Source organism: Macrobrachium nipponense, chromosome 3 (assembly GCF_015104395.2).
Source record: "Macrobrachium nipponense isolate FS-2020 chromosome 3, ASM1510439v2, whole genome shotgun sequence".
Taxonomy (NCBI): Eukaryota; Metazoa; Arthropoda; class Malacostraca; order Decapoda; family Palaemonidae; genus Macrobrachium; species Macrobrachium nipponense.
In genome coordinates, this window is record NC_087202.1 from 20,238,583 (window position 1) to 20,256,377 (window position 17,795).

At 46.5% G+C, this 17,795-nt stretch overlaps 1 protein-coding gene across 3 annotated transcripts in view; it reads right to left on the bottom strand.

Moving 5' to 3' along the window:
- The window catches only part of LOC135221653 (bleomycin hydrolase-like), a 228,735-nt gene that overhangs the window by 54,654 nt on the left and 156,286 nt on the right, over positions 1-17,795 (bottom strand). For all 3 annotated transcript variants that reach the window (XM_064259348.1, XM_064259347.1, XM_064259349.1), the window contains exon 7: positions 10,951-11,199. In XM_064259348.1, coding sequence (XP_064115418.1) covers positions 10,951-11,199 — 249 coding nt within the window. The remainder of the gene's footprint in view (positions 1-10,950; positions 11,200-17,795) is intronic.

Here is a 17,795-nt window from a genome sequence, read left to right on the forward strand (position 1 = left end):
TTTGGTCAACTTTGACTCTACCGAAATGGTCGAAAAACGCAATTGTAAGCTAAAACTCTTATATTCTAATAATATTCAATCATTTACCTTCATTTTGCAATGAATTGGAAGTTCTAACACAATATTTCGATTTATGGTGAATTTATGAAAAAAATGTTATTGTTATAATACAATTAAGTTTGTCAATACTTACCTGGCAGTATATATTATAGCTGTATTCTTCCCGAAGTCCGACAGAATTTCAACTCGCGGCACACGCAAGTGGGCGGCCAGGTGGTTAGTACCATTCCCGCCGCTGGGAGGCGGATATCAGGAACCATTCCCATTTTCTATTCATATTTTATCAGTGCCACTGTCCCTCCTGAGGGGAGGTGGCGTGGGCACTTAATTATATATATCTGCCAGGTAAGTATGAACAAAAACTTAATTGTATATAACAATAAACTTTTGTTTTTTCATGAGACTTACTTGGCAGATATATATATAGCTGAATCCCACCTTCGGATGGTGGGAAGAGACAGAATAGGATTTGTAGGAAACTTTTAAATTAAGTAGATGATATACACCTTGGTTCCTCACCTGTTAGCAAAGTAGACTCTGTGATACTGTCACTACAGCCTGCTTGTGCTTAATCAGAGTTGCCAGCCAGGTGGAGACCTGTAGTGCTGGTGCGCTCTGAATGCCTCTGTCAAACGGGGACGTGACCTCAATGTGACAAGAGCATAGAGCCATACAAATGAGGGCAACGAAGCAAACTGACCCACCACCTGACCAACTAACAAAGGACCCCCCCCCCTGAACACTAAGCTAAAAGATGGGAGGTCTCACCAAAAGCCTCACCACAAACAAAAAAACACATCAACTAAAAACTAACCTAAACCTAACTAAGGGATAGGGAGAGAGCTTACTTCAGCCCCCAAGACTGTGTCTGCAGAAACGTATGGGCCCAAGAGAACAACAGTCCTCGTATATCGTTCTCACATCTCTCAAGTAGTGTGAGGCGAAATACTGAATTGCTCCTCCAAAAGGTGGCGTCAAGGATGTCCTTTGATCGACATGTTCCTTTGGAAGGCAAGCGAGGTTTGCAACAGCTCTGACCTCGTGAGCTTTCACTCGCAAGAGGCTCAAATCGATCTGTGTGGAAGACGAATGAGCCTCTTTAATGACGTCCCTCAGAAAGAACGCCAAAGCGTTCTTGGATAAACCTTTATATCGGGTTAGTTTAAAAACCGAAAACACCAGAGATTATCTGAGGGACCTCGTACTTCTTTAGTCTTGTGGACATAAAAACTTTAGAGCCCTGACAGGGCACAGGACTCTCTCAGGTTCTGGCCCACAAGGCTTGTCATACCCTTGATTTCAAAGCTCCTTGGCCAAGGGTTCGACGGGTTTTCATTCTTTGCTAAGAAAGTGGGACTCAAAGAGCAGACAGCAATTGTCCCCTTTGAAGGCCCACTCGTTACAAATGGCCTGAATTTCGCTAACTCTCTTCGCCGTCGCCAGAGCAGTTAGGAAAAAGAGCCTTCTTAGTCAAGTTCCTAAGAGACCGCTCCATGTAGAGGTTCGAAAGGACTCGACATTAACAGTCTAAGGACTAAAATCCAGGGTTCCAAGAAGGAGGCCTCGCCTGAGGTATCTTGGATGTCTCAAATGATCTCAGGAGATCGTGAAGATCCTGTTATCAGACATGTCTAGTCTCTGTGTCGGAAGACTGCCGACAGCATGCTCTTATATCCCTTGATGGTCGGCGGGACCGCCAGCTTCTGCACATTTCTTAAAAATAGCAGGAAATCGGCTATCTGGCTCACAGAGGTAGAGGAAGAGGAAATTCCCTCCTTTCTACACCATGCCCTGAAGGAAGCCCACTTCGACTGGTAAACAGCTCTCCGAGGACGTTCTCCTAGCATTGGCGATCGCCTTTGCAGCTGCTTTAGAAAAACCTCTCGCTCTGGCCAGTTTTTCCATAGTCTGAACGCAGTCAGACCCAGAGCAGAGAGGTTTCGGTGATATCTTGCGAAGTGGGGCTGTCTGAGTAGATCTTTCCTCCAGGGCAATGTCCTCGGAAAGTCTATGATGAATGACATTTACCTCTGTGAACCATTCTTTCGCTGGCCACATCGGGGCGATCAGGGTCAACCCTCGTCCCCTCCGATGCCGCGAACTTCCTTACTACTTCCCCATGATCTTGAATGGCGGGAAGGCATATAAGTCCAGGTTCGTCCAGTCCCAGAGCAGAGCGTCTATCGCGACTGCTCCTGGATCCAGCACAGGAGAGCAATAAAGAGGCAACCTCTTTGTTCTCGACGTCGCAAATAGGTCGACTAACGGACACCCCCACAGTCTCCAGAGCTCTCGACAGACGTCCTGGTGCAACGTCCATTCCGTCGGCAGGATCTGATCTTGTCGGCTGAGAAGGTCTGCTCTGACGTTCTGGACTCCTGCGATAAATCTCGTCAGGATCCTTATCCGTCTCGCATCTGCCCACAGCAGAATCTCCCTCGCATAAATAAAACAGAGGATGGGAGTGTGTACCTCCCTGCTTCTTTAGGTACGCAAGGGCTGTGGTGTTGTCCGAGTTGACTTGGACTACTTTCTCTGCAACCTTTTGTTGGAAGAACTGTAGCGCCAGAAAAACCGCCGCTAGTTCCTTTACATTGATGTGCCAGGACACCTGTTGCCCCCCCTCCAGGTGCCTGACCACTTCCTCCCCTCCCAGTGTTGCTCCCCATCCCGACACCGGAAGCGTCGGAAAACAACACTAGGTCTGGGCTCAGAAGCTTTAGGGACAAACCCCTCTCGAAACTTCCGAGGATCTAACCACCATCTTAGATGGTTCTTCACCGATTTGGTGATGAAAAGGGTCGCATCCAGATCCTCTCTGACTCTCCATTCGTCTGCTAAGAAAAACTGGAGAGGTTCTGAGGTGTAGTCTTCCCAGGGGAAACAAACTTTTAAAAAAAAACTTTTCCAGCGAGGAAATGGTTCCAGCAGACTCATCCATTCCCTCGCCGAGCAAGCTTCCTTCCCAGGAATGCCGGAGACTTTCTCTAAGCCTTGCAGCTGTCGTTCCTGGGACGGAAACGCTCGAAAAGCCACTGAATCCATCTGAATCCCCAGATACACGATGGACTGTTGTTGGGGCAGATGCGACTTTTCGGAGGTTGACCAGAAGTCCCAGGGACTTCGCCAAGGCCAAAGTGAAGTGAAGGTCCTTCAGACACCTTTCTTCTGACGATGCTCTGATCAGCCAATCGTCGAGATACAGGGACACTCTTATTCCTGCAGAATGTAACCATCTCGATACGTTTTTCATGATCATGGTAAATACCATCGGAGCCGTGCTTAAACCGAAACAAAGGGGGGCTCGGAATTGCCAAACTTTGTCCCTTAGCATAAACCTCAGAAACTTTCTTGAAAGAGGGTGGATAGGCACTTGAAAGTATGCGTCCTGTAGGTCCAAGGACACCATCCAGTCGCCCAGGTCTTAAGGCTCCTAGAACGACCGAGGTGTTTCCATCTTGAATTTTTTCTTTTCCACGAAAAGATTCAGGCTGCTTACGTCCAAGACTGGACGCCACCCCGACGAGACTGCTTTGGCTACCAGGAAAAGTCTGTTGTAGTATCCTGGTGACCCCAGGTCTAAGACCTGCTCCACCGCTCATTTCATGATCATTTGTTCCAAAAGATAATAAAAGAAAATGATGTTTCTCCCCTCCCCGATATGACGGGGAAAGATCTCTGGGAGTCGTAGACAGAGGAGGAGGGTCCACAAAGGGGATCTTGTACCCCTGTTCACTATCTTGAGGGACCACGCATCTGATCTCTCTCTCTCCACGCACCCGCAAAAAGAACTTTAGCCTGGCTCCGACAGGCATCTGAAGGACTTTCTTTTTTTTTCACTTAGAGGATTTAGGTTTGAAGGAACCTCTTCCTCTTGCAAGTCTCGCCCTCGAGGAGCAGCTCTCGAGGGAGGAGCGCTACGAAAGGGCTTAACCTTCCTAGGAGGTCGTCCAGACGACGACGTGGTAGGGACTGCGGGACGTCTTGAAGACTGGCTAAGAGATCCTGGGTAGCCTTCTCTTGTAGGCTCACTGCCAGGTCCCTTACCATAGCCTGGGGGAAGAGATGGCTCGAAAGAGGTGCAAAGAGAAGCTCTGCCTTCTGCGATGCGGACAACAGACCTCGCTGTAAAATTGCAGAACAGCGCTCTCTTCTTGAGGAAGAAAGCAGTGCCGAAATGAGCAACTAACTCTCCGAACCATCCCTGACGGGCCTTGTCCATGCATGACAACACATTGGACAGCTCCCCCAGACTCAAAGAATCAGGACTCCTAGATTGAAGATCCAGGACTCCTAGGCACCAGTCTAGGAAGTTAAAGACTTCCAGAGTCTTTAACAAGACCTTTCATGTGATGGTCGATCTCCGTTGGGGTCCATGAAATCTTAGCTGACGATAACAGTGATCTCTTCTGGGCGTCCACCAGACTAGCAAAGTCCCCTTGTGAAGAAGAAGGGATCTTAAACTCCTACTTCCGCCTTGGTCTCGTACCAAATGCCGCCTTTCCCACTGAGTCTTGAAGGAGGAAGGGCGAAAGTCGACTTGCCCTGATCCTTCCGACGTTCCATCCAATCTTGCAATTTCTTGAATGCTCTCTTAGTGGACAAGGAAGTCTTCATCTACCACACTTCCGAAACCTTGCTCGACTTCGAAGACGAAAACTGAGAGGGAGGAGACTTAGGAGCTGCAGGCTGGAACTTCTCGCCAAAACAAGGAACGTAAAAGGCGAACCAGTACCTTGTAGTCGGAGACTGACGACTCTGACGGCTGTTCTTCCTCCACTGAATCCGCTGGACTACTAAACTCTCCTTCCTCCCGAAGAGGCAAAGGAGATTGAACCTCTGGAGGAGGGCGTGCGCCCAACGGGTCTAGCCTTCAACAAAGGCTTTCGAGGAAGACTAAAATCAGTCTCTTCAAAGCGACCGACCTTCTGTCGATCTCTAGAGCTCGAACCACGACGAGCGTCCTGACCGCGCTGCGCGTCAAGAGAGGTAATTCTTTGTCTCTCACGAGGAGCGTCCTTACTTCTCACGCTCAAGCGTCCTGCTTTCGCTTTCAAAGCGTCCTTCTGAGCGCTCTCGAAAGTCTTCTCTGCAGGCAAAGCGTCAAGCACATCATCCCGGCGAGCGTCTTCGAAAACGTCCTGCCGAGCGTCATCAAAAGCGTCCTCCAAGGCGTCCTGTCGAGCGTCCTCAAAGGCGTCCTGACGTACGGGTGGAGACAGAGACGAAACGAGGCGACGGAGAAGGAGACTGCCTCGTCCTCTTGACAGGCAGTTGCTAGCGTCCTTCCTTCGTTTAGGCTCAACTGCTGCTGGCCGAGTCTTCCGAGCCATCAAGGCCGACAATTGGTCTTGAAGCGACACAAGAATGCTCTTCGTAGGTGAAAAGAACCGAGAGGCGGTGAAGGGCTGCGCCTTGCGAGAAGACGAGGGGCGGGGGGACGCCTCCTTCCTTCTCAAAGGAACAGCAACCTGCCTCTCCGAGGCGCGAGAGAAGCGTTTCTCAGCGTCGTCCTCGGACGACGTCCTACCTCTCTTCTGTGGAGGAAAGCGTTCATACGACGCAGGCGAAGACCGCAAAGAGGAGCGGGGAGAGAGGGGACGTAAAGCGTCCTCCTAGGAAAAGTCCTTTTCAGCGGACGCGAGTCACTCCGGGCGCTCCACCCCTTGCACGGGGAGGGCACCTCGGAGGACAAAAAACAGTCCTTAAGGATGCGAGCCTGAGCACGCTCCTTGGCAGCCTGGGAAGCAGCAACAGGTCCTGCCGAAGGGACGCCAGATCGGTGGGGAGCCCCCGTAACCCTCTTGCGGCTTTCGACATGCCCACCCCTCCCTGAGGTCTGGGAGTCCGACAGAGGTCTAGACCTAGAGGCATTATGGGGCGATCTGACGCCCCTCCACAACACTAGGGGCACGCCACACACTTTATTTTTTTCGAGCCGTTTTCAAGGGCCAACACTTTGGACTCTAGAGTACGTAACGACTCTAGAATCAGAGAAAGGGCATTACCTTCTCCAGACACAGGAACTAGGGCCCTCAGGCCCAACAACAAAAAAACACAGGATTAGGTGAAGCAAATTCTACTGGTGTTAATATAGGCGAAATGTTACTTCCCTTACCTTTCGTAGAACCGCTCTTAAGAGGAAGACCTCCTGATCCTATCGCGCTCCAACTTACGCCGATAGGATTCATACACCTTCCATTCATCCTCAGTCAACTTTTGCATTCAATGCAACGATCAACCAGCAAACAACATGCCCCCTACACCCCATACATACTGTGTGGGGGTCTACCGATGATTTCGGTAGCCTCACCTTGCAATCACTTCTCACACACACTCTGAAAGCTCACTGAACTTGATCCCGACATCACGTTCAGAGAAAAGCCAATCCAAAATTCCAAAAACAGTCCACTATCGCGTTATGCCAATCCACCAACAATCCAGAGTCCAAAACCAAAGTCAATCCAGATACTTATAACGAGTCAAATCCAAAAATCCTGGGCGGTAGGTCTGTAAACAGGTGTTTACCGACCGGCGACAGAAAAAAATATTGAATAGAAAATGGGAATGGTTCCTGATATCGCCTCCCAGCGGCGGGAATGGGTACTACCACCTGGCCGCCCCCAATGCGTGTGCCGCGAGTTTTGAAATTCTGTCGGACTTCGGAGATACAGCTATATATATATCTGCCAAGTAAGTCTCATGAACAAAAAAAGTTTTTCCTTACGTCCGCGCGGTAATTCTTCCGAAAAAAATCAGACAAATTTTTTCTTGCGATTGTCGAAATGTTTGCACCATTTAAAAAGTAAGCCGTTACATAAAGTTTTATATAGGAAATGTGCGCAATTTCTGTAGAATTACACTAAATATGATTGAAGGTTGCTAGCTTTTTCTCTTTTTCAAAATATTTGCATATAAAATCACGATAAATAGAAAAAAAAAACTATGTTCGGTCAAATTTGACTCTACCGAAATAGTCGAAAAACGCAAAATTGTAAGCTAAACGCTTACAATCTAGTAATATACAGTCATTTATCTTCATTTGAAACAAATTCAAAGTGTCTAGCACAATATTTAGATTTATGGTGAATTTTTTAAAAAAAAATTCTTTTCCTCTGCGCACCGACTCGCGGCCGCAAATCTCCGAAATGCGTACGTCTCATTCTCCTAATATTTGCTCCTTTTCATATTAGGCGTTTTATAGACTTTCATATATGAAAATGTGCGCAAATTCATGAAAAATATAAAAAAAATATTTAAAGGTTGTAGCTTTTCTCAATTTTGCAATATTTGCATATAAAAATATATATATATAAAAATTTCGACATTCGGTCAACTTTAACTCGTCCGAAATGGTCGAAAACTGCAATTCTAAGCTAGAACTCTTACAGTATTGTAATATTCAATCATTTGTCTTCATTTTGAAACAAATTAGAAGTCCCTAGAACAATATTTAGATTTATGGTGAATTTTTGAAAAAAACATTTTTTTACGTCCGCGCGTTACGAATTCATGCATCATTTGTGATAATATTTTTTCTGTGTTGCTTTGATCGTTTTACAATGTGTTATATATCAAAATGGTTGCAATTTAGTGTACAATACAACGATAAAAAAACTAACTCGTTAGCTTTAACCGTTTATCGCACAGCTCAATTTGAATACAATTATGTATGATTTTTTTTTTGTCGCTACCATATATTGCATTATTTATATATGACAATGATATTTTTTTTAATTTCTGATGGTTGCATGCTAAACCTCAGGCAATAACAAAAAAAGGAGCCAAAAATGAACTCTTAATCTTGAAAACTAAGCGCGCTGTGATTTTTTGAAAAAATTATTTTTTCCGCTTCCGCGGTCACTCCAAACTCGCCTCGGCATACGGGAGACATTTTGGTTTTTAGGGCTTCGGCGTAAGAGGGTTAATAAACACATGCATGTACCATAAAAATTCTTTTATCACAGTAAGAGAGAGGAGTTATCCTTACGTAAGTGAAATGGAAAGATAATTTTTATCTCTTTAAAATACTACCACATACAAATTTTTTAATTACAGTTTTATTATTATTATTATTATTATTATTATTATTATTATTATTATTATTATTAACAACAGAAAATATCAATAAACATTTTACATACTAGTACCATAAAAATTCTTTCATCTCAGTAAAGAGAGAGAGAGAGTGTGTGTTTATCTCTCTGTTCTCTCAGAAAATACTTACATCGATTCCACCGAAAACAGGAGGGAGGGAGTTACACTATGATATACATATCATGTGTGGCAAAAGGGGGAGAAGAGGAGAGAGAGAGAGAGAGAGAGAGAGAGAGAGAGAGAGAGAGGAGTTATTCTTAATTAAAAGAGTGAAATGGATAGATTATTGTATTTCTTTAAAATACTATCACATAATATGAATTTTGTAATTACAGTTATATTAATATTATTATTATTATTTTAAAGTATTAAAAACAAATAGTGCATGTACTATAAAAATTATCGAGTCTCAGTAAATGAGAGAGAGAGAGAGAGAGAGAGAGAGAGAGAGAGAGAGAGAGAGAGAGAGAGAGAGAAATTAGAAATTGCATGAACACTTGTGGCAACAACACAAACAGCTCCTCCCCCTCCCCCCCATCCCATTACTTGATATGTTTGACAGTTTTAGTACCTGGAGTTTGAGAGAGAAGACTGGGATTTCCTTCATACTTACATAATTTTTCAAATTTATAAATTAAAATCTTACTAATTCACTTTAGTATTTTCTTTAATGAATTGATGTTACTGCTGTATACATTAATATTATTTGAAAATATGAAATCAATTACTTATCATACAAAAAACCATACATCTCTGTAGAGAGAGAGAGAGAGAGAGAGAGAGAGAGAGAGAGAGAGAGAGAGAGAGATAGAGGGAGAGGAGAGGAGAGAGGGGGAGACGATTGAGTAGAGAGAGAATTATTATTTTACTATGTGATATCATTTAATCTTATTAAAATTACTAATACAGTATTAATCAGTATTAATATTTGAAAATTAGTAAATTCCCACGAATAGGCGAATCCCCTGCAAATAGTGGGTAGACATGGTCCAGAGAGAAATCCGCGAATCAGTGAGTCCGCGAATCAGTGAGTCCGCGAATCAGTGAGTCCGCGAATCCGGAGAACGCGAAATACGGGAGGAGGAACACTGTACAGAACATATGCTAATCAGTCCTATACGTATAAACATTCACAAAGAGATATCTACAGGCAGTCCCCGGGTTACGACGGGGGTTCCATTCTTGAGACGCATTGTAACCTGAAAATCGTCGTAAGCAGGAACATCGTAAAAAAATCCTAAGAAAACCTTACTTTTAAGGTTTTGGGTGCATTGAAAACTATGTAAACTGCATTCTTATTGCATTTTTCATACAAAAATCTTCTAATATTGATTATTTTGCATTTTTGGTGTCATATTTCATCTGCCAGATGAGCGTTGTAGGCGTCATAACCCTGGAACATGCGTCGTAACCCTGGAAATAATTTCTAATGAATATAATTGAAAAGTGCCTTAACCTCAGAATGTCCTAAGCCGATTCCATCGTAACCCGGGAACTGCCTTACTGAGGAAGAGCAGGACCATCATACCAGAAAATATCTCTTGAGGCTCATGTGCACAGGTCCCCTAGAAATTTACAACTAGTGAAACTGTTTTTAAATATAATACAGAAATATTGCTAGCATCCTAGTTGCTCCCAAAATCTTATCTCAGAGGACTACACAACTATCAATAAATAATTCACCTACATCACATGATGAAACTGAAATTTTTCATATATCTCTGTAATGAAAGATACTTGTAGTGAGAGAAGAATCAGCTTGCTTTAAGCACGGCTTGCAAGTACAGTTATTATTAAGAAATATGTTATTTTCATGATAAAATAAATTTTTGAACATACTCACCTGGTAGTTATATATATAGCTTACGTCAGGGACGTAAGCTATATATATAACTACCAGATGAGTTAGATGTTTGAAAAACAGGAATTCAATGAGAAGCCCCTTCCTACTGCACTAAATACTAAATTATTTAAAATTCTTAAGGTTCAGTCTCATAAAACAATCAGCATTAATGGCAAAAAAATTCCAAAAGTTCAGTCTTATAACACAATCAGCAATAATGGCAATCTTACCAGAAATAATGCAATAATGATATGATTAATGACCTGTTCTAGCAGTCAATTTTGAATTTATAGGCAGCAGATGCCAGGAGTTTTCTCACTGTCAGACAAATGTGCAGTATTCTCCAGCCTAAACACTTTATGGTCCTCCTTTAATTTACAAAACATGATGAAAGCTAAAAATGGAAGGGTACAAACAATAAATACTGTATTCCTAATAAAATTGGAAGTATGTATGTATATAAATCAAGCAGTGATCAGCACCTAAACTACTCTTGGCTAATATGTAATACCAGCTGATGAGATAAGCACTATGTTGTTTTTGTTTGCGTGCCCAAGTGTTCCATTGCAAATTAGTGCTGTATGGACTATTTATGAAATGATACTTGCCCTTTCAAACAATTCCTCTTCTGTCTTCCAGCCTCCTATGCCCAAAGTACTTTCTTCTGCCTTAATGATGCGATCCTCAAGCTTAAGCAGATAGCTACAACACAATCAATCTCACTCATCTACCTTGTAAGTTTTTCAGTTAAAAGTTAATAATTTCCTATCTTTTCAGTTATTCTATCCTATCTTTCAAGTTATCATCTTGGATATTCCAGTTGTGTCTAAATATAACAATCTCAGTGGGAATCCAGTGTCAGAATAAAGGGTGGAATAAAAAAAAAAAAACATAAAACACTAAATTTTAAAATCCATGCAATTTAAGAATTAAGTTAGCTGCAAACTTACCTTATCTTCAACATTGTAAACACTCTTGACATGTTCATTATAAAATTCTAATGGAGTTAGTGGACCAACTTTGTGGTAAGCCTTTGATTTGTCATAGTACTCCCACATAAAGTTTGTCGGTGGAATGCCTAAGCAAATAGCTACAACACGATAAATCTCACTCATTTGCCTCGTGAGTGTTTCAGTTATAGCTGACTCATCACCACCTTTGTTAATAATAGTCCGAAGTTCACGTGTGTATTCTCGAAGCTGAAAAGAAAAAAATTGTTAAAATCTATAAATCACCCTATATGTTAAGTGTAAAAATCTAAGAAAACTTACATAAATAGTGTTAACATTGTACATGGAACAACTATACATACTTGAAAAGCAAAACTAAAAAGTGTACCTCTTTAGGTGTGATTTTTCCATGCTTGGCTCCAACACTTCAATAATGTACACTTTTCTATACAATGTTGTTGCAAATTAATATGTGTTTTTCATAATACATCATTATTCATGAATAGCTTTGATTCAGTGCAAATAGCATTTCAGTTACACCAAATTATTAAATCATGGAGGACAAAAACCTCACTACACCAGTCAAACATCTCCAATATTTTTCATTCTTTCAAAGTAACCTCAAGGGTATAGAGTGAGATTGAGAGAAGGGCACCAAAAATTAGGGTAAATTGATTAGTATGAAAAACATGTCTTACCATTTGTAAAATCAGTACTCGTTGATTATTCACAATTAGCCTGAATCACAATTCAGGGAGGTCAAAGATAATAAAAGGTTGTATGGACAGAACTGACGACAAGATCAGGAGTCAATTCTCTCCTAAAATGTGAGTGGTCTCAAAATGTGTTGAGGTGTAAGGCGTATCGTGCATAAAGACTGAGAGCTATCAGTAGGGCAATGGAAAGACCAAAAAAAATACATCTAGTTTTTTTTTTTGTATCTTGTCACAAAAATGTCTACTGTTAACCTTCCCCACACATGAAAAACCCTTTCTGCTACCTCCTGATGTAGTGACCACTCAGTTGTCTGCCACAGCGTTCCTCTTGCCTGTAATGTATCTGGCTGAGAAAGCCACTGGGTGAGTGACTGCCCAATGGTGCAACTTTACAGTCAGTTAGTGAAGTTGACAGGACACTAGCCTATTTGTTGACATAAGCTACCACCTTAGTGATATCGGACATGAAAGCCATGGAGAGCCATCACCGTTTCTTGAAACTACTGCAGTGCTAGGAAGGATGCTTTCAGCTCAAGGGTACTGATGTGAAGATGTATGTTTGTCTTGGCAATCCCACACTCCTGAAGTTAGGAGATCTTCTAAGTGTGCTCCCAAACCCTCATATGAGGCATCCGAAAACAGAAGAATCTCCAGAGGAGGAGAGTGAAGGGGCACTCCTATGGTCAGGTTCCTGCCGTCCAGCCACCATGCTAGGTCTTGTCTCACTACTGTTGAGAGAGGAACTTGAAAAAAGAAGAATCCCTCAAAGAGGACGAAAACTCTTTTATTCTCCACTTGAAAGACTGAAGGTGAAGACGTCCGTGAGGAACAAGCTTCTCTAGGGATGACAGATAACCGAGAATGACTTACCACTGATGTGCTGGTTGCTTCTGTCTAGATAGGGAGGACTAGACAAAACTCCTAAGCTTGTTATGTGTTGGTCTGATGGGAATGTACCCTTGCTGCTGTCATGCCTATAAGCATGTCCAGGTAAAGTATTCTTTGGCTGGGTGTGAGATTTGACTTCTCCAAATTTTTCACAATGCCTAAACTGTGACAAAATTGGAGTGGACAGTCCCTATCTTGGATTAGCTTTAAGCAAGAATTTGTCAGGAGCCAGTCATTGAGGTACCTCAGGATGCATATCCCATGAGAATGAACCCAGGTTGAGACTAGAATGAACACTTGTGAACATCTGTGGGGCAGTTGAAAGGCCAAAACAAAGTACATACCTTGAATTGGTAAACTATCTCTCCCAGACTGAAGTAAAGGAACTCCCAAGATGATTGATGGATCAAAATCTGGAAATATCACAAATTCTTGGTAATTTGTATTTTTCCTAGCTATACTTACCCTGAACTACTATTGTAGGAGAAGCCTGGATTGTCAATCCGGTACCAACCAGAAAAAACCAGTTATTCCTCCACTCCCAGGCCAGGTAATGCCCCGGGGGTCAAAGACCACATGACCTTTGACCTGAACTCCCATCCTTTTTATGCCCCTAAGGCCTCTGCCCTAAGATACACAGGAATGGTAGGGAGGGGCTAAAAACTCCGTAGTTTGGGGTAAGTATAGCTAGGAAAAATACAAATTACCAAGGATTTGTGATTTGTTCCGATGCTGTATACTTACCCCGAACTACTATCATAGGAGACTTACTCCTCCTTAGGAGGCGGGAGTATCTGGGGAAGGAGAGGCCCAGTAGAAGGCTCGGAGGGTGCCATCCAAGGGGACCCAGAGGGGAAGGAGGAATAACTCACACTTGTGCCATGTAATGCAATGGTTTGTACTCTGAAGGTTACAAGTCCCCTTGGTCTCACCTATAGGGTTGTAGGATCCTGAGAAGTACGCCGAAGGGCCAGGAAGGGAGAAGGAGAGGGGGGGGGGGGAAGGTTGGTTGGTAATGCACTTCAATCACTCCACCACTCATACCTCAAAGACCTATCCACGGTGGGGCTAGACTCTCTGCTGACCTGCCACCACCGGATTGATCTCAAAGGAGTTATGAGACTTCCTGGTACAGTCTTTAAAGTAATGGGCCGTAAAGGTGGACTGCCTGCTCCACACCCCAGCCCGTAGAACCTGACTGACTGCTAAGTTCTTTGAGAACGACAGCGACGTATTGATACCCCTGATGTTGTGGGGTTTGGCCCCCTGCAGGGGAGGAAGTCCCGCTCTTTCATAAGCTCTCTTGATGGTCTCCCTCAGCCAGAAAGAGATGGTATTCCTCAAGACCACCTTCTTCATCTGGCCCATGGTAACGAAGAGGTTCTGAATCCCTGGTCTAAACCACTCCATCCTACTCAGGTACTACTTCCTCATAGCTCGGACCGGGCACAAGAGGAGGTCCCTGGACTCCTCTAACTTCGGTAAGGCCAGAATCCAGAATTCCACAAGCTTATCATTCGGCACCGAGGGGTTCTGTGTCTTGGCCATGAAGGAGGGCACAAACCTAAAGGTGAGCTCTTTCCACCCTTTCGAGTGCGAGACCACATACGAGAGACCACAAAGCTTTAAGATTAAGCTCTCTGTCCAGGATGTCCTTGAGAGGCTCAAATGGAGGCTTCCTCAGGGCGTCTAAAACTCTTGCCACGTCCCAACAAGCCCTCATTGCTCTGGAGGAGCATGCCTGTTTGAAGCTCCTAATGAGCTTCAAGAGGTGTCTGGAGTTCCCCAGATCTATCCCTTTTAGGAAGACGACTTGGCTTAGTGCTGCATGGACTCCTTAATGGCCGCTATGCAGAGACTCTTGTCAAGCCTCAGGTGAACCAGGAACTCCACCACGTGGGGCACCTTGGCCTGCAGGGGTTCCAGGCCCCGCTCCTTACACCAAGCCCCAAACAACCTCCACTTGGCCTGGTAGACAGCCGCAGATGACTTCCACAGGTACCCTGACCTTTCTTGCTCAGAAGTCGCTCGATAGCCTCCACCAATGAAGGGATAGGGCGGACAGACCCTCGTGGTACTGTCTTCGGGGGTCCGGACTGTGGGGGAGTTCCCAAAGTCCCAGGACGGTTAGCTTCAGAGGGTCCGGGAACCAGTCCGCCTGGCCACATGGGGGACATTAAGGTCATGAATGTGCCCTTGGAGTTCCTTGGTCGGTTGAGGACCTGCCTGAGTACTTCGAAGGAGGGGAACGCGTAAAGATCCACGCCGTCCCACAGGTGTTAGAACACATCCTCCCAGGCTGCTGCTGGATCGGGAACAGGGGAGCAGAAAACCGGAAACTTGGCGTTCAGGCTCGTAGTAAACAGGTCCATGGAGGGGGAGCCCCACATCCCAATCAGCTCTGCTGCCACTCTGGGATGCAGGGATCACTCCGCCCCTAGCACCTGACCTCGTCTGCTGAGCCTGTCAGCTATTACGTTCCACTTCCCCGGAATGAATCTTGCCATTAATGAGGTTCTTATGCCTTCTGCCCACTCTAGGATGGTTTCCACCAGCTCGCAAAGGTAGCATGACTTCAGCCCCCCTTGTTTCTTGATGTACGCCACCAATGTGGCGTTGTCACACATTATCGTCACTGTCCTGTGCCTTATCGCTGGCTTGAAGGCCTGGAGCGCCTTTTGAATGGCCAGCAACTCCAACCTGTTGATGTGGAACTGCTGTTCCTGCTTTGACCACGTCCTCCCCTTCCTTACTGATTGAAGGTGGGCCCCCAACCCTCCTTTGACGCGTCCATGAACAGGAGTATCTATGGAGGGACGTCCAAGTGGGGCACTCCCCGGAGGCTGTTTGCCCTGCCCAACCACCACAACAGTTTTTCTTGTGGCTTGCGAGGGGAGGACAAGTTTCTGAGGGCGGTCCACCCCTGATGCCCATCCCTCTTTCAGTCCACTGGATGGGCCTCAGTTTTAGTCTGCCTTGGGGGACCAGCTTCTCCAAGGAGACGAGATGGCCTAGTAGTCTCTGCCACTCCCTTGCTGGACGGAGGGAGCCTTCCAGGAAGGGACGAGCCACACCTTGGAGATTGACTAACCACTCATCCGACGGGAAGGCCCTGGCCGTCACCGTGTCCAGGTCCATTCTCAGGTAGACCATCCTGGTGTTGGCACCCGGTGGGACTTCTCCCAGTTCAGGATGATGCCCAGCCTCCCGCAGAGGGCCTGGAGTTTGTCCTTTTTTTCCTCCAAGTGCTCCATTGAGGAGGAAAGAAGCAACCAGTCGTCTACGTACCGCAGGCGATGGATCCCCCTCCTGTGAGCCCAGACTGACAAAAGGGAGAACATTCACATGACGACCTGTAGCGCCATCGACAACCCGAAGCAGAGGGCCCTGAACTGGAAGGCGTTGCCCTCCCACCTGATATGGAGGTACTTCCTGCTGGCAAGGTGCACCAGAATTTGAAAGTACATGTCCTTGAGGTCCAGGGACATCATATAGTCCTCTTCCCTCAAGGCCACTAGGAGCGATCTTGGGGTCTCCATTTTGAAGGACGTCTTGAGGACGGACAGGTCTATCACTGGTCTCCAACCTCCCGAGGCCTTCGCCACCAGGAAGAGGTGACTGAAGAACCCCGGGGGGTGGTCTACCACTTGCTGGAGGGCTCCCTTCTCTAGCAGAGACAGAACCTCCAGCTGAAGGGCCTCCTGTGACTGGGGTCCCGAGGCTGGAACGCCCCTCTGTCAGGCTCCCCCATCACGAGAGGCTTCTTGTCTAGGAGGGGGATCCGGTAACCGTCCCTGAGGACCTGCACTGTCCAAGGGTCGGCTCCGAAATCCTCTCAGTCCTGCCATGATTCGAGAGGCAACCCACCACTCATGCCAACTGACAGGGCAGGGGGCCTCAACTCCTACTTCCTCCTGGGGAAGCGGCCACTTTTGCCCCTGCGGGAGGTGGAGGGTCTGGCTCGGAACGAGGAGGAGGGGCGGGAGGGGCCCTGGAGGAGGGCTGAGACCCCTGCACTCCCCATCCTCCTGCGGAAGAATCGAGGTTGTTGGGGGCGGAGGCAGCTCCGTGCCATTGCTGCTGCCTAGCCTTGGAGGACTCCTGACCCCTACGCTGCACTGGTTGCCTGAAAGAAGAGGCCCTGTACACGATGGAATACTGGCTGGTCTACCTACAATGCTCCAGAGACTCCTCCACCAAATGCTCTAGGAAGAGGGACTCCCCTGAGACCAGGGCATTCTCAGGGTCTTGGCCTCCCTGTCTGGCAAGCTCCTAGGGAGTTTTGCCAGAACAGCGTCCCTCCTTCTTAGGACCCAGTTGGTCCACTGGGTGGACAGCTGAGTTGTGAGGAACCCCATGGATTTGGCCCCCCCCCCCAACATCCGACAGGACCAATTCCTTGAACTGGGCCAGCTCAGCCTCATCCTGCAGGTCGTGCTCCATGGCAAACCTAGCCACCGCTACAGTCCACAGGCCGAGCCATGAGGCGACGTGAATTGATGTCTATGCCCTGGCCTCCATAGCCATGGCCTCCTGCTGAGAGAAAAAGGCCAGACCCGCCAGAAGCTTCTCTTCCGAGAGCCCCAGAGCGAGGGAGGTAAGGGTCCCCTCTAACGACTTCAGGTCCAGGACATGGCTTCCGGAGCGTACAACTCCTCTGCCTTGACTTGGCTGCCGGGAGGAGTTTCAGGGACCTATGGGACCTCAGAGAGTTCTTGGGGTCTGCTACTACTTCATCCACCTGGGCCAGAGCCTGGACTGTATACACTGCCTGGGGCAGGGACAGAGAGGGCTTGGCCTCTGTTTGCCCCCCGAAGAGACGATCCACAGCCAACGCCCTCTTGGAGTCCAAAGGGGCGCCTGGTTCTGCCAGGCTGTTCTTAGAACTAATGATTCCGAGGACCTTCCTAAAGATGGACCCCTTGTCCGTGGGGCCCTGCCCCTCCAAGGCGCTCTGGAGGCCATCCTGGACAACGGCTTCAACCTCAAAGTCCTCCAAAGGCGCAGAGGAACCCGCCACCGGTGCCCTCTGCTGGGAACTGAAGCATCGGGGGGGGGGGGGGGGGGGGGGGGGGGGGGGCTCTACCCAAGCCAGAAGGGCCGTCATGGGCCACCCTCCGGGTTGGATGGAAGCAGAGGCGTGAGACTGGAGGGAACCTGCCCGGTCCGAGTGGGAACCACATGGGCTAGCCAAGGCTGATCACAACAGACCCACCGCCGTCCTGGGTTCCTTCTTAGGTC